General features: G+C 36.7%; 2 protein-coding genes across 2 annotated transcripts in view; one reads left to right on the top strand and one right to left on the bottom strand.

The window, feature by feature from the left end:
• RSPH14 (radial spoke head 14 homolog) overlaps positions 1–26,874 on the top strand; it is a gene marked incomplete at both ends in the record, with an annotated part of 68,170 nt that overhangs the window by 7,479 nt on the left and 33,817 nt on the right. The gene's annotated exons all lie outside the window — the stretch shown is intronic.
• Positions 1,690–26,102, bottom strand: GNAZ (G protein subunit alpha z; the record flags this gene model as incomplete). Its single annotated transcript, XM_079543975.1, has 2 exons — positions 1,690–2,034; positions 25,380–26,102. The coding sequence occupies 2 exons, from the start codon at positions 26,100–26,102 to the stop codon at positions 1,690–1,692; spliced, it is 1,068 nt and encodes a 355-aa protein (XP_079400101.1).

Below are 26,874 nucleotides of genomic sequence, written 5' to 3' on the forward strand. Positions count from 1 at the left end.
GATGTTATTAACCATTTTGTTTTAAATTTCTGAGAGCCCTTGGCTGAGATTTCTTGCACTAATCATAGTACGTAGGGGGAACAAAAGTAGAAGGATATTTTCCAGTGTGCATGTGTGTCTGTGTCTCTGTGTACGTATGTGCTTTACAATTATCAAACATATATTTACACACCAACTTTACACTGAAGTCTTTAAGAAGTCTTTTCTATGGCAGGGGAAAGAATCAACTGATCCATCTGCGATTTTCCAGTATAGTCCCACAGAGTTTCTTATGCATTCAAACCTTTGCCGGAATGTTACTCCATCCAGTAGTGTTTCTTTATGAGATGAAACCTGGAGCTGAGGAATGTATCTCTTCAGTTTCCTTGACTTCACTAAACTGTAAATAATTTAAATTATTAAATTGAAATATCAAGACATTTAGTTATTGTTCATATCGCTCATCTTTAACCTTCTAATAATACATCACGTTTTTTAAAATAATTAAAAACCCAACGAAAAAAGACTTTGGAGGCTATACACTACACAATCGCCATGGCTCCTGTTTCTTGGGAAATCTGTTACAACATTACAGTTCCCAGAATGTATTTGGAGCAGTGGAACAGAATCGTCCATTGGCAACTTTCACATTCAGCAGTCCAGACACTACAACAATAATTTAAAAAACTGCTTTGTGATTTATTTTTTATCTGTATTAAAAAAGAAACACTAAGCTACTTCTTAAATATAGAGTGTTGTTTTTTGGGTTTTTTTTGTTTTTTTTTTTTTGTGAAACACCACAAGATTTGGCAAAAAAAGATGTAAAAGAAGACTGTTTTGATGTATAAAACTCCTTATCAGTAGAAGAAACACTGACCTTAATTTGGCCTATTCATTGATTCATTTTCTGTAGTTTTGCTGCATATTTTGAAGCCTTAAAAAGCAGAAAGGGCTGATAGTCAGTTTGGAAATCACAGAACAGTTGTGCACCAACAATTCCTTTAACAGGCAAGGTGTCCATGAAAGAGTAAAGCAGAAGTGTGTACACAGTATATGCTGTGAGTCATGTGCATACCTGACGCCTGTGTATACAGTTGGGCTGTGTGTACCAGTATAGAGGGTACATGTCCATTCTCTATATCTTTAAGTAATATTTTCCTTAAGCACTCCTTTTCTGCAGCTTTTGATTTGAACTAGTTATTCACCCCAATGCAATCATTCTGCTTCACATCATGCAAATGAGTTCATCTATCACTCACCAGCTTTATATCTTCATGTCAGTAAAATTTTAGGACAATTGGATGATTATTTCTTACATAGAACATGATAACACTCCCACTGTAGGAAATAGAATGAAACAAATGGAATAGAAGTGCAGTGACTGTGGTGAAAACATCTCCACAGAGTTAGGCCTCAATCTCTTTTGTTGATTTTGTTTGAATTTTTTTGTGTGGTTTGTTTTTCATCTGGGGGCATTTTTATTTGTTATGTGTGTGTGATTTTTTTGGAGAGGAGACTTCCGCTCTCCATAACATATATTTGTGAAAAATAATGTAACAGGCTAGTGGGGCATAAGAGGAACTGCATACATACATCAGATTTCCCCTTTTCTCTCCTTGGGCTAAGCGTTGCCCCATTGTTTCCACAAGAAGTGGAAATGGTTAGCCTCTTTTTCAATTACTTCAGCAGAACAGATTAGCCCAAGGATTCTTAGCAAAGGCCAATGTATTTGAGATTGTTCTGAATGATGACATCTGTCACTGCATCAAAGACAAACTGGATGTTACTGGTATCAGTGGCGCAGGTGAAGTGTGAGTAGATCTCCTTGGTCTCCTTGTTGCGATTTAAGTCCTCAAACTGGCGCTGGATGTAGACTGCTGCCTCCTCATAAGTGTTTTGGCCTTTGTATTCAGGAAAGCAGACTGTTAAGGGGATGCGTCGGATTTTTTCTGCCAGCAGATCTTTCTTATTCAAAAAAAGGATGAGGGAAGTGTTGATAAACCAGTTGTTGTTGCAGATGGAATCAAAGAGACGCAAACTTTCTGCCATTCGACTCTGTAGGTGAGAAGATAACAGGTAGATAGCATTTCAGAAAGCACACAGAATATACTATTATTTCTATTAATGAGCAAAATGTGTTTACAGAAAGAGCACTTCTTCTGCTTGGCGACTGTCCATCTTACCTGAGCAAGAAACTTCAGGAACCTTCATTCACTCATTTTGATAATTTTTTCTACAGTCTGGCTCTTATTATTTGTTAATATTTTTTCAAATAATTGACTGTTATGAGGGCAGGTCTAAAACTAAATGTTTGGAAAAAGTAGGTTTAAGTTGTGAGGGGAAAAAAAAAAAGTTGTATAACAGTAAAGGATACATGAGAAAAGGAACCACATTCTACTATGGTGGGACAGCTAGAATCTTGTTCACTTCTAAGTGAACGCTGAATCTGGCCAGATATGTTGAACATCTTTGTGTGCACTGCCCTAAAAAGGCAGTTCCATGATGACCGATGTAGAGCAACCAACACAGTTACAAGTTTGGAAGTAGCAGTGCAGTGCTGCTATAAACTGAAAGCAGGGATGCCGGTTGGAAGTCAGCCGCCATTTTGTAATTGCTCGGCGTGGTTCCCTCAGCGCTCCTGCTGCAGCGGGAGCTGTCCGTGGTGCTCTCACAAGGCTGTTTGTTGGTAGGTTGGCACCAATAGGTGTAAACAGATGCAAAGTTTTGAAAAGTATTCTAGCTGATTAAAATAAAAATCGTTCGAGTACTGTCAAAAGTAAATACAGATCATAGCTTAATCAGGCATTTTTCCTAAAGGTCAATATTTTCCATTGTGTTCTAGTATTTAGTCAGATATTTGTCTACATGAAAGATTTCTAAGGTAGGCACTCATTTCTTTTTAAGGAAAAGCTACCACAGTTAAGCAACAAGGTATAATTCCAAACTTTTTCAATATCCAGCAATATTTTTTCTGATTAAAACTATGTGCTGTTCAGCTGTGTTCATGTATTGCTGAAAGTAGGAAAAGGCTGAAGAGTTCAGATGACAGAATTGATGGCAGTATGATTTGTGTAGTGTATTAATCACATTTCAAAGACATGCATGGCAGGGCTCTTAGTTTATTATAGCCAGATGACATCTTGATATACCTGAATATCTTAAATAAGAACGAAATGTCCCCAGTTCTACGATGAAGGCTGACACTCAAAACTGAGCCTTAAAGATGCATGATGTATCCGCTCATGGTCTTCCCAAAAATGTGAAGGGAAAAGGAAAAGGTGTAGGGAGATGGGAGCTGGGCTCAGTGGAAAAAAAAAAGCAAAAAAAAAAACAAAAAAACCAGAACAGAGGCAACAATCTTATTTTACTAACTATGATATTGGAATGCAAGATAACACAACATAATGCAATCTACTTGAAATTGAGCCTAATAAATCAAATAAAATAGGAGAGAGAGAGAGAATTTTCTGAAACAGAGCAAACCTGAAAGCACACAGCTTGGAAGCACCCCCCACTCTCTGCCAGGCAGTGAGCAAGAGCAAAAAGGAAGGGCCAGATCCCGTGACTTCCATGACAACATGACAAACACGTTTCTGGTTTTGTCAATATTGCAAAGCTACATATTACAGGAAAGGGAACTTGGGAGGATTATTGATTACAATCATTAAAAAAATAGAACAAATTACTGTACTTCTCCCAAAGGGGCTAAGAGAATTTTCTATTAACATGGAGGAAAAAGTAATGGTAGAAAAAGTTATATTTCTTCTCTGCAGTGTCTTTTCCAATTCAGGAATCCTGAGGGGGGCAGTTGGTTAGGCATTAGAAAAAAAAATACTGCTGTAATTTCAGAATTACATAGAAGATAGGCAAGATAATGCTCATACCTTTTCCATACAGTCTTGTTGGGGTGTAATTGCAGGCTCTTCTCCAAGCATGAGAACAAGGAATTGGTTGCTTAAGGGGAAAAACATGCTAAAGAACAGATGGCTGCTTCAATTCTTCCAGTAATTTACAAACGTACAAATATCCCTGATCATTCTCTGGAACAGGTGTGCTTTGCAGCCAAGAGTTCCAGAACAGCTAAGAGTTTTCAAAAGGCAAGACCCTGTTATCAAGATAGGAAGTGGTCAGGATAAACGCTTGATGAATAGAGATAAATTGGAATGTAGTATTTCTTCACAGCCTCCCTATGAAAGTTTTTTGGTCATAGCTGAGAGATTTCTGAATGTGAAAATGAAAAATGAAGAGAGAAACTATCACAAATGAGGGAATTAACTATCATTTGTACTAAATATTTAAGAACTTTCTCTTGCAGTCATTTCTCCTTCATTATTTTTAAATGTCTGGCATTTGGGGACCACGGAAACCTTTAGTAAACTAAAGAAAATTTATCTCAGGTAAACAGAAAATATGCTGGATAAAATTAGTGCAGGAATAGTAATGTTTGTTTTTCAGAAAGGTGGGCAAAATAAAGTCAATAAATCTAGGAAGAACCAGTGGAAGCTGCTTCTATTTTCCTGCTGCAGCTTTTCCTTGTGATTGCAGCTGGCATTTAGCATATGCTGGTAGCTATTTCAGAAAACGCCACAAATCTTTTTCTGTTTGAGATATATTATTTAGAGACTCACACCATCAGACCTTCTGAAGAAATTAAGTGAAACTAAAATATTTGAAGAATAAGTGGTGTGGTAAAAAGGTAATTGAATCCACTGGATATAACCATGCGAGACATTTAAATTTAGTATCTTAGCCCTCTGAGCCTAAGCAGCAAGTAACTGAACACTGCACAGACCTACAAGGAGAGGATGAGGGAATTTGTCTTATTTAGACTGCCTAAGAGGCAGCTATGGGTTGATCTAATAAAAACCTTTAATTACTTGAAGCATAGTTACAAAGATGATGAAGATAAATTCTTATCAGCAACATCACATGAAGTATCAAATGGCAGTGAACACTAACTGCAGCTTGGAAGATTCAGATTAGAATTTGGGAGAAAAACATCAGCAGAAGACTCGAAGTGTTATGAAATCTTCATCTGTAGTTGTTTTCTCCCCTCAACTAGATAAAGCTATAGCTGGCCTGATTTACTGTTGGCAACAGTCCAGCTTCATTTGGGATGCGATAATAAATGACCTGCAGAGATCACATCTGGCCAATCTTTAATTCCATGAATTGTAAGAACATATTTATCATTGAAACCATATATGATAAGTCAATTTTCTGTATTCAGTTTTATGCAGATCTCAAACTTTTCATCCCAAAGGGGAGAATTTAACCACAAGGGTTATTCTTCTGCTGGAAAGAGCTATACTTAGCTGTCACTTTTCTTTTGATGATGTAGGATGAAAAGGAAATAGTCAAAGACTGTAGTTGTGGCCTCTCTGAATACCCATTCTTGACTGCTTTGTTTTCTGTCAGGCTCACTTCACCTTAGAGTAGCCCAAAGGTCTGTCACCAAAGCAACCACTTGCCTTAAATGAAGTGAAATAATGCCTCACCTGTATAAGAGAATCACACTATTTTCTCCAGGTATAGTTAGAATGATAGAATACTTTTTTTTCATTTACAGTTACCATAATGAATGCTACAAGCATACTGGTAAGGAAAACAAAACTTTAAAGATTATTAATAGCAAAGAACTCTATCATAATGACAGTTTCTGAAAAAAAATAACACCAAATACATTTAATAACTCCTACTTGACAGAAAACCTAAAGCATGACCTCCCCACACACTATTTTCCATAGAAAATCTGTTGTAATAACCCCTCAGAACAGAGCTGTCAGTTTACAATCATAGATCATGTTAGAAGTCCACCTTCTACTGGCTGTTCAACAGTGTATTTTCCTACCCAAATTAACAGAAAAAAGCCTTTATTTTTTTAATCAGCAAGTACGAAATGAACTTCCCAGGAACTAGTGACCACCACAAATACACAGAAGTATGCAACATACCATAAAGAGAGAGTGAGATAAAATTATGATACATCGTCTATATTTATTTGATGCTTTCCTAAAAATAATTAAAATCTCAGGGAGAAAAAGAAGTTACTTTAAGAATCACAGAATCACAGAATGGCCTGGGTTGAAAAGGACCACAATGATCACGTAGTTTCAACCCCCTGCTGTGTGCAGGGTCAACACCAGACCAGGCTGCCCACATCCAGGCTCCAGGCATTCAATGTTAAGTTATTTTTAAGTTCTTATTCTTAAGTTCTTTTAAGAACTTACAAGAACTTATACAAGAATATAAAACAAGAAGGATGTAAGCTAGAAAACATAAAGGTTGTAAAATTAAATGCTCAAATGTCAAATGCTGAAATAATTGTTTTCAATATAATACTATTCACGTAACTCACGTGTTGCATGAACACCTCTTTTTCTTCATGTGCCAGTCAGTATTTTCCTTTACTGTCACTACTCATTCTATAGATTTATGCTTTACTATAAAATTACTATTTATGAGCTGCTGAAAAGACAGAATTACTAGTTTCTCCTCAAGCTTATAATTACTATATCTGAGTATTTCATTGGCTACATTTGTTTTCCCAGCATGTTGTCAGATTAAGAGGTACCGCTAGCAATGATTTAGAAATAGGAAACTACAAAAGGAGAAATTAGTTAGAAGGGACCCAGTAATTCTAGATACCCAGTTTAGGCACTTAAAACCTCTTTTCTCAGCACATGCTTTTCTTTATTTAACAGAGTTATAAGAGGTTTTTGAAGTTCTCACTGATACCTGCTATAGCTCTGAGTTATCAGACCTTCTACAAATCAAATCACAAGGTATCAGATTAGGTACCTTAGAGAGAAGGAAGGAAGAATTTAGAATTAACCATGAAAGTGTTTATTTAAAAAACTGATTTGCAACCAAAAAGGACTACAGACATTCAGAGGTATCTAGTACAGTTATTCAGTGGGACTCGGCTTCTTTAATCATACAAACGTTCTGTTTTCCTATAATCCTATGCTTCATTCATCTCACGTTTTCCTCCCTCTGAAGCAGATGATAGCATTGTTCCTAGAGTTGACAGTCTTATTTATCATATAAGCCCTCATTAATCACAGAAAATCCATAATATTCATTGAACAGGGCCAGAAAACCTGTGGAAAAATTAACACTGCTGCAGAGCCTGAATCAAAATATACAGAAACAAGAAGTTGAGAATAAGGTTATAACAACACTGCTCTGTCATTTACTCACTCTTATTTTATTTCACCAGATCACCATATTTACTCCACCTCATCCTGTATCCATGCTGTTTTACAGTCTAAACGTGTTTCTAACTTCGTTCTTCTGGCTCCATTTCTTTTTCAAACATGTACTTCACAGATGAAAAAACATGCTTGTAAAATTTGGTAACATTAGAGGGTGATCAAGGCTCCCAAATGATCGTCTATACTATTCATATGTCTAAGTGGACACATTCTAGGGAAAATAGGCACAAGATCTTCAGAGGGAGAGCAGCGGTAATTGGTAAATTCCTGCCTTCTCTACGGGTCAGATTTATGTTATTTGGAGTGCACGTCCTCCCTGAGTAACAAGAAATAAAAAGCTTCTAAGATTTTCCCATTGGAAGTTGAAATCTCCCTTTAGGGAAGAGGAGATGATTTAAACTTGCAGTAGAGGCACATGTTATACTAATGATCACATTTCAACTAAAAAATGTTTTCTCTAATAATAAATGCAATGTTTCTTGAAACAGTAATACTTTAGTTGCTGTCAACAGCCAATATATTAGAACTTTAAACCCAAAGTAAACTTCTTTAAAGTGAAAATCGTTTAATAAACATGATGTCTCAGCAGACGCATGGAAATTACATAAACTGCATTTAAAATTTTCCAATTTAAAGTGAGCATTTGTATATATTTGTATTTCTACATCTATTTATTTGCATGCTTTATGACAAGCTTCCCTTTCCCTTTTCACATTCAAACACTTTCCAGCTTAGTCTCAGCCCATGCATTTAATAAATATTTATATTCTTCTCAGGTGCCACTGTCAGTAGTCCACGTCTTGCAGTAGTTTACTCAAGAAATCATTCACACATTATGAAGCACAGTGATGAGTGCTCTGTTTTTCCTTTGACTATTTCAAATAACAATAAGCATGTTTATTATGTGCGTTGCTTTGAAAGAAGTGCCTGCTATTTATTTCCACGGAAAGTACAACCAATAAAAAGAGCACAATGATACTATTTAGTAGAGCAAATTCTCAGCTAGAAAACACTATTCCTTCAACTTAGTCACCACCATTAGCTGTGCATTTTTACCAGTGATGAACAACTGCCTGTGTGCTATGCTCATAAAAACCTGCACCAGCAGAGGTAACTCATCTAATGGTGTCACCACTGAAATAAGCCACCCACTGCCTTGCTGTGTTCACATCCACTATTTGGTCTCCATAAATGTCCACCAGCAACTGTCAGTGAATCTCAGTTGGTAACGTTTTTCTACAAGGAGGAATTCAATGCTGCACCTTTGCTTCATGCGCACTTCCATGACAGATGCCATTTTGTCTCTGCTGCTGTCTGCCATTCCACAATGAAATGTAATGGAATACTGATGGAAAGGATCAACATAATAAAACAGGAGGCATTACTTTCAGAGCTGCCCTGGTATTTTGTGAAGTGTTCATCAAGCTGCACCATGATAGCTTCACCCGCCCAGTTCTCCACGTTAAAAATTTATATCCCCTCTATAACCCCTAACATAAAAAAGTAAGCAGCTGAGCTGGGAATGAAGCACCGTCACCAGTACAGGACAAATCAAATTTTGAAGCGTATTAGACATTTGCTATTAGGAATCAATATGATCATCACTAAGTCAATGTACAAACAACCAAGTCATGTATGTTTCTGACCTAAGTTGGTTTTTATTTCAAAATAATTTAAATTTGCACACTAGCCTTTCTGTTAATCACAAAGAGGAAAAAGTGTAGTGCTAGCTCCCCATTTGTCCTTGGAGATTATATTTCTTGTGAACTTAAACCTGATTACAGTGATCTATGGCATTAATGTAATACTTTTCAATATAAACTAGGGGATCAGTGTACATTGTGGCTTCTCAAAACTGCAATGCTGATGTAATAATAATCTAGTCAGTGCAACTGTAACTACTGACAATGAAATTATGTTGAATCCCAAGCCTGTGACCATACCTTCCTTTGTAGTGCTGTCCCATGACTATTTGAAACTAGCATTTTTTAAAATGCGTATTTGATATAACAATATCAGGTAACCTCAAACTGCACCTGTGTCTGGGAAATCTACCTGTGAATTTTTGCTCTTTTGAAGTTCTGACTGCATATAGATATACATATATATGTGTATCTGAAGCAGTATAACTTGTTTCTATTAACTCTGCTATGATGAACTGGTATGGTGCATTTATCATGTGTCTTACAAGTATCAAGTTTGGAATTCCTATCAGGCTTTTTCAGGATTATTTTTTTTCTCCAGGTTTTTAAGAGCTTCTGTAGTCAGTTCTGAAATTCCAGTTTAAGTCAGCAATATTCACAGACTTTACAATTGATGTCACTACCTTTTAATCTGTATATTATGAAATACATATAATATAATTCTATATATACTGTATAGAATTGAACAAAACCTCTGCTGCCTCCACCTCCATAACCTGTCCATTATCTTTTGCTTCCTAGGACATAAGGTGTTAATTTTTGCCATTTTGAGTAGGTGGTAGAATCATCAAAGTAAATTTACTTATCATAGGCAAAAATTGTGTATTTGTAAAGAAGTAAATATTTAAATGCACGACAAAAGATTGGGTTCAGTTTTTCAATGTCAAAGTTCATCCAACATAATTCAAAGCCATAAAGCTAAACATTTTCAAATAACTTGTTAATCCAGAAGAAATTCTTGTTTAGAAAGTAAAGGAAGTGTGTCGGGCCATGACTTTTCTAGGTATCACAGAGGAATACATGCTACAGTTCAATTGTATGTGTCTACCTTATGCTACTCAGCTTTAAGAAGCTTTTAGAAAAGTGCCAGCACTCCTTGTAGCCCTTAATTCCTGAGAAATGGTTTACAGGAAGGGTTTCAATCATTCTGTCTCCAAAAATGACAGTGATACAAGAACACCCCTGCATATTTCATTACCAAAAAAACACTCTTTTTTTCAAATTGTGCCTGGTGGAAGACCAGTCAGTGAAGTGGACCTGATGGGATGAGCACCGGTTTGCATCTTGAGAGGATATACACTTCAGGACGGCAAGTTTGCAATCTTTGTTTAGGCAGAACTAAGCTCCAGTACTAGCAGTCAGGCTCCCAAAATTGACTTTGTAGAATTTTTCTTTAAGTAAGGGTACTTCTAAAAAAAAATTGATTTCTTAAAGTGCTCTCTTCACTTATTCACAGTCAGTGTTTCTGCCAATGCACTTTTCTATTTTAAATATTCATGTTTTGAGGAAGAAATTGTATGATTTGAGCACAAAATGGCTTTTGTGTTCTCAGAATTCTCAGAGGGTGACATTTCTTTGATTCGCTGTGGTCTGTCTGTGCTAAATTTTCTCTTGAGCAGAATTGCATTGGTAATATTTTTGAAAAGCTGCATTGCTGCTTTTTACTCAGGAGTAAACCGAACAAATTCCTTTTAACCTCCATCCAACTTTTATTTCACTAACAGCTCAGAGGGAATTCATTAAAGGATCTCTTTACAATCATCAGGAATCAGTGTGCAGCTGCACTCTAGTCTCAAGCTAGGTTTTTTTTTTTCAGTAGATGTCATAATCTTTTGCATTAATTGTTAGAGGAGGAAAGAGGGTGTATCTAGTAGTTGCTGAAGTGTGCAGCTTATTTTGTGACTATGTAGTACAGAAATGTAACACTCAGTATTCTACAGTTTCTCCCCTTCCTCTACTAATATATAGAAGGTATAATTACACTCAGGGTGCTAATAGCTCCAGTCTTGACTGCAGATTAAAACAGCAAGAGCTGTTTAAGCAAGATAACAGGATGAAGGTGAAAATACAATTTAAGCCTCTAATATTTTTATAAAATGGTATTTTTCAACTTGACTGAGAAAAGACTGAATATTTATTTTTCATTGTATACTACCATTTCTTTCATTCTACAACTTACTACACCATTTTCTCCCTTGGAACTGCAGAGATATACGAGGGCTGCTCTGATTGTAATGCCTCCTATTTTATTATGTTGGCCCAACACATCAGAGATGCAGTAGAGATTGAACCTTTCCACCAGCATTCCATTACCTTTTGTTGCCATGTGACAGATGGCAGCAGAGGGGCAGTCTGACAACATGGTGTCTGACACCAAAGTGTGTACGAAGCCAAGGTACATAAGTGAATTTCTGCATGCTAAATAAATTTGCCCCCAGTGACATACATTCACACTTGCTAAGTGCTGGTGGAGACCCAACAGTGGATGTCAGCACGTGAGGTGCTAGGTGTGCATTTCAGTGGTGGCAATGGTAGGTCAGCTCCCCTGGTGCAGATTTTTACCAGTGCGGCACGCAGGCTCTTCCTCCTTGCTGGCAAAAAGGCTTAGCTGAGGGTGGTGACTATGTTAAAAAACTGTTCTAGCTGAGAATTTGCTCTATCAAATAGTGTGATTGTGCTCATTGTACCCATTTCCATGGAAATAAATAAGAGGCATTACTTGTAGAGCGACCTACATTAACCCAATGATCTACATCTAAACATCCTTAGAAACACATATATCTCCTGTATTTCCATGTCCCATTCAGAAAAGAGTTTTTAAATTTGTCTTTAAATTACTATTTGTTAGATATTTTCTGCAATTTCTTCTTCTTTTTTTTACTTCATTTTCTATCTTTGGAGATTAAATCTATCACTTAACTTGGAAATACAGATACACGATGTTTAAATTCTCAGTGCTAAAATCTAGCTGCAATCACAGCTGTTCCTTACCATGGACACACAAATTTGCTTCAAGATCCTTGTTTTCAAATATGATAAAAATTAATCTTGTATTGCAAGGGCACTGGAAACATTATGTGGAGGCATATTTAATATCAGGCCAGTTGCTGAACAACGACAAATTGTAATGCCACAGCATTAGGCCATAGCTTCCTACTATGCTGGACACTGCCATGAAACTCAGAAATTACCCTACTTGTACAGCACTGTTGAATGTCCCTCTGTTGTGCCATCACATATGTTCTTCATGAGATCACACTGTAAATGCACAGTAAACTGATGCAGCAAAATTGTATTTTATTATATCATACTGATATTCTCACTTTGGAGAATATCAGTAAGCAGTACAGGAGAAAGAAAGGAGAAAAAAAAAAGAAGTTTGGAATTGAATTAGAGTTGTTGCCAAGGCTGTGCTAGCATCAAGCTATTGCTAAGCCACGCATGAAGCAGATTGACACATAGTAAACCTAATAAGATTAAAATCAGGTTTCTGCTGTTTTGTACAGTGTGGGGATAACTGTATCATGTAAATAATCATCAAAGCACAGGGGAAAAGAAAAATCTTTCTTCCACCCACATAACCAACAGGATTTCTTCATACTTTGCAAATAAACCTGGTGAAGAAACAGATTCTTAAGATTCTTTTAATCATATAACATATAATTGGAATAAGGAAACATAAGGAGTTATACTGAGCACTACTGAAACTATTCTAATAGAAAAAATGGGCATTTCTCTCCTAGAAGGTTAGCTTTTCTAATTTAAAATGTAAGCTCCAGTCCTTCAGTGGTCACTGCATGGAGAACTGTTTTATATCTAGTATAAAGACAATAAAACAAAAAAAAATCTATGACAAAAAAAGGCAGTATTTAAGCTCACTATTAAATTATATACTACTTGAAGAAGTAGTATTTTGAAGTACACACACAAAAATAAACACTTCAGTATGTCAAAATAATAGCAGTGTCACTTCAAGCAGCAGATACCAAAAATATTGTACTGATTTATGTGCATGAAGTTGCTCCCAAAACACTCTCAAAGCATAAGGCAGATGACCTGTGCATACCACTTATGGACCATCAAAATGTTCATTAGCTTTTATTAATAAAATCAGCATGGCTTTTGACATGTTCATTGGTAAATCTTTCTTTGAATGACATTCAAGGAGAGGGTAATATACAAGTCTGTTAAACCTATTATTTCAGCTCTGCATGCAACAAATATCCTGAGACATTTCCACAATGAAAAAATATTGAAATAAATATCTCCTTCAAGACAATTTCTTTTTATAAGCCATATGCATCTGGAGCTGAGAAAAGCAAGACAGATCAAGATTAAGCCACTGACGCAAGACGAAAGAACAATCAGGAAAGCAGCTGAGATGAGGCTTTTATGACACAGAGAAGAACATCGTAATACTGAGAAGTTTAAAATCTGCTGTTGCATCATCAGTACAGCTAAGCCATTTTAACAGCACCTTTCTGTGAAGTTTAATACTGAAAATTTATTCAACCCACATCCTTTCATATACAATTCTACACTGTAATACAGCAACTCTGGACTCAGCTCTTTACTGGAAGCATAAAATATAAATACCAACACTGAATCAACAACATCTCACTAACACAAATATTAAGGGTTTAGAAGAGCTGAACTTCATTTATAGTCTGATGAACACAGATGTCTGAATTACGTTAATGCTATGTTTAATCTAACATGGTTTGTGTCTCTGTCTAGCAACCCAAAGTTAAATCAATGAAGTTGTCAGGCAGAACAGCAGGACACAAAACAACTATTGGGAATAAGATACTTTGAGTAAATTTGTTTGGGGATTTGGAGAGCAGCAGCTAGATCGCTCATCCTGGAAGGCGCATTTCTAGACGTCAGCCATATTTCACAGCTACTTATAAAAAAGATGGTAATTTATTTACTTGAACTCTAACCTCTAGTGTCATCAGAGATACCACATGCTCTAGTTGTCACCTGTGTAAGGAAGTTGGCAGATACCTCTTTACATCTTTATTTTAAAGAACAGTGGAGTTATTATATCTCTAAGACCTATTTCCTAGAAAAACTCTTTGGTTTGCAACCTGTATTTTTAGACAACTGCTGAATTTCCCCATTGTTCAGAATCTAGAATCTTTGCTCATATTAAAATCAGTGGTGATAATATTCTCATTCACATTTTTATTTGAAAAATATTGTTATTAAAATGAAATCAACTTTTACAACCCAATCTGCTGGAATTCTAAAGCATTTCCCTTATTCTCCAGTAAAACAAAGTCCTCAAATATTAAAATACTTACAGTGGTATAAAAAGAATGATTTTCATCATCTAACTGTAGATTTTGCAGTACAATTTACTACACCATTCTTTCTTACACTTTTTCTAATCTATTTGTTCAAATTAAATTATAGAGTTACATTATAGTCATTTTTTCTTGTATTTCCTTTGGACATTTATGAAGTTCAGTATTTCCCACAATTTCTGTTTTACTTATATTTCTACCAAGCACAAGGTTTTCATTCCTTATCTTTCAGTCGCTCTTCTAACATCTTCTCAGATAATGAATAATTCACTATCATAAACTTTACAACTTAAAAAAGAGTAGGAAAAAGCAATTGCTAATAATTACTGCAATGAGAAGGCAGGAATAAGAGTAAGAATTAAAGCTAACCATGCTCTACTATGTATCCCTGATTTTTCACACCAGAAAAAAGCATAACTGAAGCTGACTGTGAACCTAAGTTTAGTCACAGATAATTTTAAGATTCTAGTCTATAAGGGAATTCCATTTAGAGAAGAAATTATTCATATCCTATTGGCCTGTTCTCTGACTTACACAGAAGAAAAAGAAAGTGGCAGGTAATGTTAATTCTTTCTTACTTAATGCCTCAAATGTATCATAAAATCTGGTATTCGGTCAAATGCAGATACAGAGATTTGTGATGTCTTTCTTGTAAATACAACAGTGTAACATTCCTATTTTTACTTCCCAAATAGACATTTAACAAATCTTACAGCAAGCCTTAGTGATGTAGGATGACTTCCCCTGCTCTAACAGTTGACATATCAAAATACTCATCTGAGTCATCTACCCTTCAATTTTCTTCTTTGCTTCTGCACGCGCGATCCTACTGCATGTCTTACACAGAGCTGGAACTTACTGGACTCCTCTATGAGAAAAAATAGAAAGAACTGCTATTTCAATTTGAAATTTATCTGACCGATCCTTTGGCTTTATATTCTTATTGTTATTGAATATTTTTTCAGATACTTCAGATACTTATGTACTAATGGGTATTGAGCAATTTATTTTGAACGAACATTTTGAAATGCTTTAAGTCTCAGTCTGCATTTCCGGATAGCAAAAGCGAGCCAGATGCTCTGCAGCACAGTCTCCAGGATATTTCAGATACAGCCATGTTTTATTTAGTGCTCTCAGCCTTGGATTACTTTTTTCCACACCTTTAGCCTCTTTACTGACCTCTCACATTTTATAGGATGCAGTTAATATTACTTTCCTTATTCCTCATAAGCTGCGGTGAGGCTTTTTTTTTGTGGTTTAGTTTGGCTTAAGATTTCTAATTACTATTTCCATTTGATCTATGAAGAGCAGTAAACGTGCAGAGCAAACTGCTGCTAGATCCACCTTCTGTGTCACTGCCAGAATTCATGCTACTGGATGGACTACACCTGGTAATAAAAGGAGTTATAAAATTTAGCCTACTCTGGTAAGTCCAATGACTTCCCTACCCACCATTATCAACTACTGCGTAATCATTTCTGGCAGTGGAATACCAACTGGCTCTGGCAAACAAGAATAGAAAGAAGTGCTCATTGCCATGTCACAGTTGCAGTGAGAAAGCTCAGTGTGCTGGAAGCACTGCTAGCTTTGGCAGGACACAACTGAAGCAAAACTCACTGTCGACTGATAGGACACTTTGCCATGCCATGTTGCCAGGGAAACAGCAAAAGAAGAGAACATAAGGTTTTTGAAATTGAGGGGTTCTGGAAAAGAAAAACCGCTCAGAGCCAGGCTGTCCTGAAGTAAATGTGGTATACTATGGCACATCATGTCTTTATATAAAATGAAGTTAGTCATAAGTCTTTTCCCCAGAACACAGAGATGGCATGACAGATTCTTGCTTCTAGAGAGGCTACTTCTGTTACCCAGATTTTATGCTAAATGCTGTTAAACCATTATCAATTATTTGGGGGTTGGCTCCTATTTGTAAATCACAATATGACCAATCAGCAAGTAATAAGAAAAAGTACACCTGACTGGACTATGTATTTTGAAAGCAGGTTTTTTCAGTCCATTTGATAAAGGATGATATCAAGATCAAATAGTTAAAACATTAGTGACAGTAGTTCTCATGGAATTAATTGGAGGAGTTATTCATCATCTGCTAATTTTGAAGTATAATCATGGGACACTGTCATTGGCTGACAGCTTTGAAATTCCAATCAGCCTATTAATAGCTTTTAAAAAAACGCAGTTTGATGCTCGAATCTATATCCCAAGAATCATGCTTAAGTCTTGGCAGCACACAGCAAAAAAGCAAAACAAAATAAAACAAAACAAAAAAAAAACAAACAAAAACCCACTGTAGCACATGGATTTATACACCATCTCATCCTTTTCTTGTTATAAGAGGACAAAGAACTGTCATCCAGTGACAAAGATCCCTTTAATCCAGTATCTCATAGTTTAAGAACAATAGATGATTTGTGGTGGGATGCAATTAAATTCAGAGGAAATATTTTCCTAGTATTTAAATCCAGCTTCTCAAGATCTGAACTTGCAACTGAACTTTGAAGTCAAAAGCCTTATCATGACCTTTCACAGGCCTTGATATACTTTTCTATTACTTCTTAAACTTGTGCAGTTTTGTGCCTTGACACATTCAAGCAGCAAGCTCTGTAATGCCACTCTGTACTGCTAAAATCTCAGATCATTTGTTTTATAAACATTTCTATTGCTCTTCTCACCATAAAATAAAATCAAGCTAGATATTTCTTAAAAGTATTAAATAGAGTTCTACATGTAACTCCAGGAGTCTGTGTACTGTGGCACATAAATAACGCTCATGCTTCCATATTAAGACCCCAAAAGCACTATGAAAACCAGAGAAGTGTGTGCAGAAAAACAAACCATTCATTATGTACAACACCAACACCTGAGATGACAGTAATACAGAAGTCTATCCAAGGATTTAGTCTTCCAGCAGGAGAACAAAGAAAATTTCTTATTAAAGCATAGTGTAGAAGAATAAATATCATTAAAAATACCACTGAAAATATCAGTAGTAGGTCAGACTGAACAGCAGCTTTTCCATATCATTTAGAAATATATTAAACAGTGTATGCTGCTGAGTGTGTTCTGCTCTTCTGCTGTCCTCCACTGAAGGAATAATCCATCAAACTCCGTTCCTCCCACCTTTAATTGGCTATTTGCTCAGGAAAAACCTTCCCTGTTGTGGCAAGAGAAAGATGCAACAGCCTCATTTCTCTCAGAAAGACTATCAAAAATTCTCTTTTGCAAACTAAAATACATTCAGCATCTGAATTAATTCCCCCCAGAAACTATGTTTTGTTGTTTGTTTTCCCTCACATATTTGTGTTCTCCAAGTTACTAGTTTATCCCAGTTTTTGTCCTATGCATGCAGACTAGTAACAAGAACTGCTCACAAAAACTACTTTAAAACATGCTTACAAGTAATGTTATGTTAGCAGTAATATCTTCATGATGATTATTTGCTATTCACCTTGTAATGTGCTGTGGTTTAACCTGCTAAGGCGGCTGAGCACCACACAGCCGTTCAGTCACTCCCCCTAGTGGAATGGGATAGCAAATCGATAGAAAGATAAATCCTGCAGCTTGAGATGAAGTCATTTAAGTAGGATAGGAAAGTAAAAGAAGAATAGCAATAATAACAAAAATGATAACAATAATGACACTAGTATATACAAGATAAACGGTGCAAAATTCAGTTTCTCACCACCCAATGACCAATGACCAGCCTGTCTCCGAGCCAACTCCCCCAGATTAGTTGTTTATCATGACACATGGGTATGGGAGATCCCTTTGGCTGCTCTGGGTAAGCTGTCTTGGTTCTGTCCCCTTCCAGCTTTTTGTGCACCTCCAGCTTCCTCACTAGCAAGGCAACTCGAGAAGCAGAAAAGTCCTTGACGCAGGGTAAGCATTACTCTGTACTAACTGAAACATCACTGTGTTTCTGTGTTATTATCACCCTACATCAAAAACACAGCACTGTATCAGCTATGAGGAAGAAAATTAACTCCATCCCAGCTGAAACCGGGCCATTATGCTTTCCAAAGAATAGTCATTTAGTGTTTAAAGATTTCATACATGATTTTCTTTTCTCTATCATTTAACTTTCTTGTTACTAATCTTGTCAAACCTTGTAGGGTTTTCAATATTCAACTCCATTTCCTATTCTCTTCTCTCACGCCAGAAAATTTTCTTAGTTAAAGCTTGTCAACTGTTTTACAAGTTCCTTTGTTACCAGCTTCCAAAGTAGATAGTTTTAGTAAGTGAATGAATGTCTTCTCAAAGAGGATCTTGACCTTCCAATCTCATTGAGGAAGGCTGAATTCAGTTCCTTTCCTTCACAAATTGAATCCTTATCAATAAGATGTGATTGAGTTTATACAATCAATTTCTCTGTCCATGAAACAGATACGGATAACAGGTGCTTTCTCCCAGACAGTAGCAATGGCTTTGCTGCAGACTCATTACAATTCTTTAGGTGCTAGACAGATGTCACTTGTTCATACACACTGCTCCAATGGCTAAGTTAACCCTCTTGGTAGAAACTTACCCACTTTCTAGATTGATGGGCATTACTGGAATGAGTTTGGGGATTTTGCCTTTCTTATAGTTTGGGGGCTGGTATTGACAGCTGAGTTTCACGTAACTTCTGTCTGTCTATCAAACAATATCCACAGCCCTCCTCCTACAGATGATTCTGAGCTTGAAGCTCACAGGATATTCAGGAGCATGGCGTCCTTCATGTTCCGTTATGTAGATAACTACAGCAGAAGCATATAACTGAAAACAAGCCTTCGTACATAGTGAAAAGCATTGTAAATTGCATCTTAAGCGATTATTCTTTCACATATTTTCAGTACTTTACTGATATTTACATACTTTAGAATATACATGCTTGGACATAAGCCTTGAACACCTCTCTGTAAATGTAAACTTTTATAAGGGAAAATATATATTACTTTCTAAACTGAAAAAAGGTCAAGGCTAAAATCCAATTTACAATGCTAAAAGATTACACATTGAATTCTGAAGCCATCTAGGCTTTGCTCCCACACAAAATTCACTCTGAAACATCTTGAAATGGAAAGGTGTCACAGAGCAAGAACACCTGCACAGTTTTCGTCAATCTTTTTCTCAGATTCCCAGGGGACTTAGTTTGTTGGAAAGATGTTTCACCTAAATCAATATTTGCCAATATGGATTTTTACCACTGTTAATAAAAGGTGCCAGCAAGGTTACACATGGCCTGTATCACAGTTCCCCCTCAGCCTATTCAAAATTCAAATCATTTGCATATGACATAGGGCCTTCCGAATAAATAACTAGATAATTCCTTGACAGTCCCAAAGATTAGTTTTGCACTAGGCTTATTGGAGTCTTTTCTGTTTGTTATTTTGCTCTTCCATCTGCACTTTCATTTGCTATAGTAAAAACTCTTTGGCTATAGTAAAACATAAACTCAAAAGTGACTAATTTTTTTTTCATTCATTTGCAATGACTGTAAAAACAGGAATAAAAATTAACTGAGCCTTAAGCCACCTGCTAGCAGTTTTAACATCAATATTTAAACTATATATATTTAACTATTGCCACTTTTAGAGAGAGAAGAATAAGTAAATTCTATATATGAATCACGTGAATCTCTGACAGATATCTCATGAATTCAGTCTCCTATGTTCATATTTTACTCATTCCATTAATCACCTTGTAACAACATCTTTGAGTATAAAAATTATCCAGAGCATGTAGCAGGTATGTAACAAAACTAAGTGCACAGGTGGGCATATGAGGAGACCTGCAAGGAAACTGCAATACTTTTTATGATGAGAGACAGGAGGAGTAACACGAGAGTGCAGATCAAGTAGTGCTCTCCAAAACCACATTAGCTTAAAAAGTTTGAGTGAAGATGTGACACTTGGGAGGAGTTTTCTGTTCATATCTAAGCACAGAATTCAATAAGTGTAAAAGCAAAAAGATGATCACTTGAAAATTTAACAAGCAGGTCATGGAGGCCACCATTATCAATGCCAGAAGTGACATTTTACATTAAATAAAAGATGAAAAAGGTCAATCAGCTGTTAAGGGCTTTGGAAATTAAGACAAGTAATTTGTTTGATATAACAGAGAGTGGGCATATAAAAACCTAAGGCAAACTTCTCAGAGTGCTGGTCAGGAATAATAATTTTATAATAAGATTAATAGTATTCCAAAGGTATCATTCAAACCAATTCTGCAACCATATCAAAAAAAGAGACAGCTGTTACCTAGTTGAGTCACATTCAGTATGAGCATGGAAACAGAAAACTACTTTTGCTCTGTGCTAGCAGAAAAGCACATATGAAATGAAACATGCACAGATCACATTTGCAGATAATACTACGTAAGCAGGAAAATACTGTTACACAGAGCGATGAAAGAAAATGCCTAAGTTGTAGGACAGAAATGAAGAGTTCTTTTTTCACTTTAATAAGTAAAAACAGTTTGCTATTTAATAAGCAAGTCAGTATTACATATTTTGAACAGACAAACCAAAATACTGGTTTGGCCAGATCTGTGAAGTGTTAGCACAGACAATTTTGTCTCTGCAAGCGATGTTACTCAGAATGAAGTGTAGTGGGAAAAAGACTAAAGTGCAAAAGCCCCAGGAAAAAAAAAAAAGTCTGTCTTGCTCATCTCTCATTCATTTGTCTCCAGGGAGTAGAAAGTTTAACTTATCTCAAATACAAAAGAAGTACTGTCCAGGCAACAAGTAGTCTGGGCATTCTTTTTCTTCTCTCTTCTGCACATTGGTGGAACTACAATCTTCTGGGATTTGATATTTCACTTACAAGTTGGGCTGAACTCTCATGGAAATCACTGGGACAAGTTCTGTGATTAAACTAATCTATTTTCTACCACTAGTTTTGGACTAGCAAGATTCTATATGGAGACTCTGTACCTTACTGAAATACAAATACCAGCACTTCTGTGCACTTCATTCAAGTTTTACGCTTTTGATTAGCCACATAACATTAATAAGTTGCTTTTCTATATCAAATTGCCTTCATTAGTTCAGCTGCAAATCTGCCCTGTTACACTCATTAGGAGTTCTTTCCTAAATTCCTTACAGAAAAGTGTCAAAAGACAGTGCTGATCTCAGTGTACTTCTTTAAACATTACTGTGATTAACAAACTCATTAATAGAACTTTTCTTTAGGATAAAAGAAAGAAGAGGCTTTCTGTTATAAATTCACATTCCCTTTAATATTACCCAAGCCCATTAGTAAACAGTAAGGTGCTTGATAAAGCAGAACTTCTACATCTTCAATATGAAAATCCCATAAAACTGGATCAGGTGTTTTTTTCAGAATTCAGTTTTTCGGTCTTGCTATTCACAGATAAACAAATTGCAGCACTGATAAGCAGAATGTGAACTTGAGAGTGATGGCAGCACTTTCCTGCAAAGCACAAGTTACTAAGGCTTAGAAATCTGAACAGATACCAGCAGTGCAATTCACAGGCATACTTCGAGACAGAGAGACACAGGCTGTCACATAAACAATGACGAAATCAAGACTGTTAGAGATAAAACAATAGTTTTAAGCCTCCAATCAACTGAAAATGCTTTTTTTTTTCTTCCAAAACACTTCTTCCATAGACGTTTGAATAGCAGACCTTACAACAGATGTATGTAAAGTTTTTCATATCAGAGGCATTGAATTTCTCCCTCAGAAAAGTTACTACATCACAGTGCTGACAGATTTTGTTCTTTCCCTGAGAAATTAAATAAAAGTATTATATAATCCTGTATAATGTTTAAATTAATGATGGTAACTTTTACTTAACACGTCATAGAATACAAAGTTGCCAGAATGTTCAGATACTTGCAGTTATACACTCAAAACTGAACATACAAAACAGACTATTTGACCTACAGAAAGATCAAACTGACCATCCAAATGCAAGATTTTAGTTCTCAGTCTTCCACTTTCAAATTTAGAACCATTATTTACCAGTTTTTCTAGAGAGATGACATCATAAAGAGTTCAGGCCCACACTTACTTATATCCTATGTCAAACAACTGCAAATACTAACTCTAGGTACTACACCTAGAATACATTTAATTATGAAGAGTTTCACATCAGTGCAGAAATTATCCCCAAATTTTCCCCTTCCCAACCCAAATTCATCAAGTAGCTTGTTATGCAAGCTTTTGTTATGGAGGAGTACGTCTTAATGTGTTGGCAAACCACGGGACTTTGCCTGCAATTCTGAATCGTGAGTTTCAGAAGTTGAGAAAAAAAACCACATTACATCTTCAAGTATTTCTATAGTAGCTTATTTTCTTACCAGAAGGAGTGGGTTCGTTGTTTACCTTAAATGTGGAACAGACTATTTTTCTTCTGCAGCATAACTTTTATTTGCTAGAGTGTTTCTGTTTTCTAGTCTAAATTTATTCATAGGTGCAAACATTTGCTTTGATAAGTTGGCCTACAGAATGTTAACTAGTGTCTCATAATGAGTATTCCATTTGCAGTAAAATGGAAACGTTTGATCAAAATTCAGCTTAGGTTAATGTTCTTGGCAATAACATCTTTTTCCTTGAAGAATCATAAAAAGGGCAAGCAAAAGCTATTCAACCATATAAGGGAAACTTGTAAAACAAAAGGATTATTTCTGGAAACTATTTTGTAGTCTTGGTTCAAACCTAAGTATAATTGCTTCTCAAACTTATCACTTAGCTCCCTTTTAATAAGAAAAAAAAAATCTTTCTGAAAAACTATGTTAGCAACCAAAAACTGGCAACCTAAAGCTCTGACAACGGAGTTAGAAGTACAAATGAACTGAAATAATTTCTCATAATTGTACCAGTAACTATAACAGATTGTATAAAATTACAATGCAGGGGATGTGAGGGGAACAGTTGTATGCATTATCTTCAGCAATCCTCTCATTTTATGATAGTTTGGGCCAGCAGAACCCAAAAGTTGAATGAGGAAGACTTTACAGAAAAGCGTCAGTAAAAACAAGCAAGCAAAAAAACAAGGAAACAAACAAAAAAACGACCTAGTCTAAGATTTCAGGGAAGTGTTGTTCTACAATTTTAACTAATTCATGCTTCTATTTGGTTTGTGTGTTTTTCATAGGCCTTGTAGGTAATTATTGGCATCTCTTTCCAATCCTATCTCTATGACTTCTGTCAACTTCTGACAGAAAATTTGGAACCTGTGGATCTTTTTTTCTCAATCAAAAGCCCCATCCATCTCATGCAGTTCCCCATCTCAGCCAATGTAAACTCTTATCTCCAGAGCTGTGTAATCCCCTAGGCCATTTGACCATATTTTTATCTGTACTGTGATACCATGATAAGTGATGTTGTACAAATAGCAGACTAGATAGAAATCACTGAAGTTTTTTTCAAATCCTGGTACAGCTCATCTTTCCTCAGGGATGTGGTGAACAGCAAGGGCTATATACTATATGTATAATTTGGGGAGGCCTTTGCGTTTTGTTAAAGCTGTTGCAGTTATTCCAATAATTATCAAAACCAAGAGCATTGGATATTGAATCTTTAAAGAGGACAGCAGTTCTCAATAGCAGTTTTTAATTGAAGAGTCAGATATGCATCCGTGTTGACGCTATACAAGTCCAGTGCAAAGCAAACAACAGTGACAAAAGTAATGGTGGGCCCCCTCTCCAGGACAGGACAGCATAGCTTCTCAGAGAAGAAAATCCATGACAGTGAAATCTTCACTCTGACAGACAACTTAGGTAGAGCTTTAGCTCTCCCACTGAGCCTGTCTGTGGAGGAAATTCACCTTCCTCTCAAAATGTTCCCCCACATTACAGCTTTATGAAGCCTGTATAAGTCGGTAGTCTGTTATGAGAGTTTCAAGAGTTCACTGAAATTCTAAAGCAAAAGAGGAAAAGGAGATAGACAGCTGCATATAAAGTAGGGTTACACATACACAAGCTCCAGAGGATGTCCAGCAGATGATATAGCTCTTACACATGTGTAGTATAGTAAGCTTAAGACACTCCATAAAGCAACTCTAATACAGATATGTCTGCTACACCTGAACAAGGGGCAGAAAGACCGATAAGCAATAGATGTTAAGGCTGACTAGTATTCCACTTCTGTAGAGAACTACAAAGCCAGATCACTAGAGCTAGTTAAAAGATCTTACTGATACTGTTAGTACCCAAACACTGTATAAAAATAAATAAAAGATAAAGTAAAATTTTCTTTTTGGGGACTTCTTCCCCAGAATCAGTTAAGTAATGCACCTGCAGTAAAACAACAAGGATGCTGGTGTTCTTGAGTATTCTAGGAACTGATACTTAGAGAACTAGCTTTCTAAATATAAAATAGCTGAAGAAGTAAGGGAGTATAAGAGAAATAGAAGCATTTTAAAGTTGATTTTGTAATTTTACAGTATAGATTTTAATACTTCCTGACAGCATCTGTTTTCAAAACAGAGCATGCTTACGAACCACAAGATGGTAGAATCCTTGTTTGTTCCCAGCCTTACCCACAAACTCCCATCTCTCAGGCATTACATTTTACATGTCCATCAAGATATAACTTCAAATAAAACCCTGTGTTATCTCAAGCAAATCGAATGTTGTTACAAACACATAATTGCACATCTGTAAGTGTACTTACATATTTCCATAGTTACTCTATTTGTGTGCTGTGCAAACCAGAGACTAACAATAGTATTAAAAGGGAATATTCATTGGATGAGGCAAGTCAACCGCATAAACAAAAACAGCTAAAGAAAATGTTAAAGTTCCTTATTTGGGTTTTTGTTTTAAACTAATTTTATGTTATCCCAAATCTTGATTGAAAATCCCAGTGAAGAAAAAGCAGGAGGGAGGAATGGGGGACACAACTGGTACTCATTGCTATTTTAGATTCAGTTACCCAGGATTTGCAAAACAATGCCCACAGTGTCCAAGTTACCCATTCTGTACATCAAGATGTCTACTGTTTTTTGTTACATTTGGAATAATTATTTACCCAGATAAACCTGACAAATTTCTGCTGTCACTTGAGACGAACCTCAACCGTAAATAAATACATTTTGAAAATCTAACACAGTGAGGGAAAAGTAGCCAAGTAAACGAAAGCAATCAAACTCATGAGGGGGAAGGGAAGAGAAATAAAAGGGGATTAGGGAGCAGAAGATGTACTTACTGTTTGGTTATCTTCATACAGCTTCAAGTCGTATCCACTCAGCTCCACACAGAAAATTATTGCTGTAACCCCCTCGAAACAGTGGATCCATTTTTTGCGTTCAGATCTCTGTCCACCCACATCCACCATTTTGAAAGTCAGCTCTTTGAACGTGAACTTATTTTCTACAATCCCTGTGGTCATGTCCCGAGAACGCAGAATATCTTCCACGGTAGGGATGTAGTCCAGTGCTGCAATCCTTTCTAGGTCATTTAAGTAGTATGCAGCATTATCCTCCAGGTGGTACTCGTTGGAGCGGCAGAAACACTCCTGCACACCTGGATCTGCCCAGAGCCGTTTCATGACTCCCAGAAGCTCAGGGGTGATCTCGCCTTTGCTCTCAGCTGGACCTGTCAGGGCAAAGAGCTGCACAGCATCATATGCTCTGTCAGGGTTATGAAATTCTATCTTAAGCGTAGCTAGAGCCCGAATGATGCGTGTGAGGGAGTCAATTGCATTATAGATAATCAGAGGTTTGTATTCCTTACAAGCCTCCAAATTAAAGCCACCACTGTGAATGATTTTCATCTGCTTCACAATAGTACTCTTCCCAGAGTTGCTGGTGCCCAGGAGAAGCAGCTTGATCTCTCTTCGTTGGCGCTGGCTTTCAGAGCGCAGGTGGCGGTCAATCCGACGGGACCGCCGCGCTGCCTCTTTCTCCTCAGAGCTTTGCCTACATCCCATGGTATAGCAGGCTGTTACAGAAAGGGAAGGCTGGAGATTGTCTCAGTTCTTTGTGTCTCTAAGAAAGATCTGTGGTGTCTATCAGCTCTCGTGCCAGGCACACCTTGTACGGGGAAGAAAAATCCAATACCTACTGGTCCAAGAGGCTTGTACCACCTAATTCAGTGCCAGCAGGGGTGCAAACATGTGTAGATAGGCAACCACAGAAAAAGTCTCTTCAGTAAATCTCATGGCACTCCCCTTGACAGTGCATAAACAGTGGCACATTCCTGTTAATGAAGGGATGCTTCCCTTTGCCACAGTTTGGCTAGATCCATCAAATATTCTTTTCTGTTCTGCATAATTATTTTGCTGCCTTCTGTCCAAAGGTAAGGAGCTGCACTTTCACCTTCGCTGCTCTAGCCCTCGTCTTCTAACTGTATTTTCTGGTTGCTGTGGTGATGCTGCTAGATAATGTTGACACTCTTTTCAGTCGTACTGCATTTGTTGTTTCTCTGCTCTCACTTCTTCAGCTGATTCAACTCAGTTCTGTAAGCCTGTGCTTCCCACCTGCCAAACAACGACAGAAAGAAGTGAATGAAGTGAGAGACTGCTTCTTGCTGTAAACTGCTTGCTGTTTTCTCCTCTTCTAGACTTCGAAACCTTTTATTATCTCAACTGGAAAATAGAGATGGAAATATACGTAAAGAAAAACAAAAATTCAAAATCCCAGCAATAATGTAGGGACAGCTGAAACTCGCAGACCTAAGAAAATGTGGTTTCTGAACAATAG

The sequence above is a fragment of the Tetrao urogallus genome (genome assembly GCF_951394365.1).
Source record: "Tetrao urogallus genome assembly, chromosome: 17".
Classification (NCBI taxonomy): Eukaryota; Metazoa; Chordata; class Aves; order Galliformes; family Phasianidae; genus Tetrao; species Tetrao urogallus.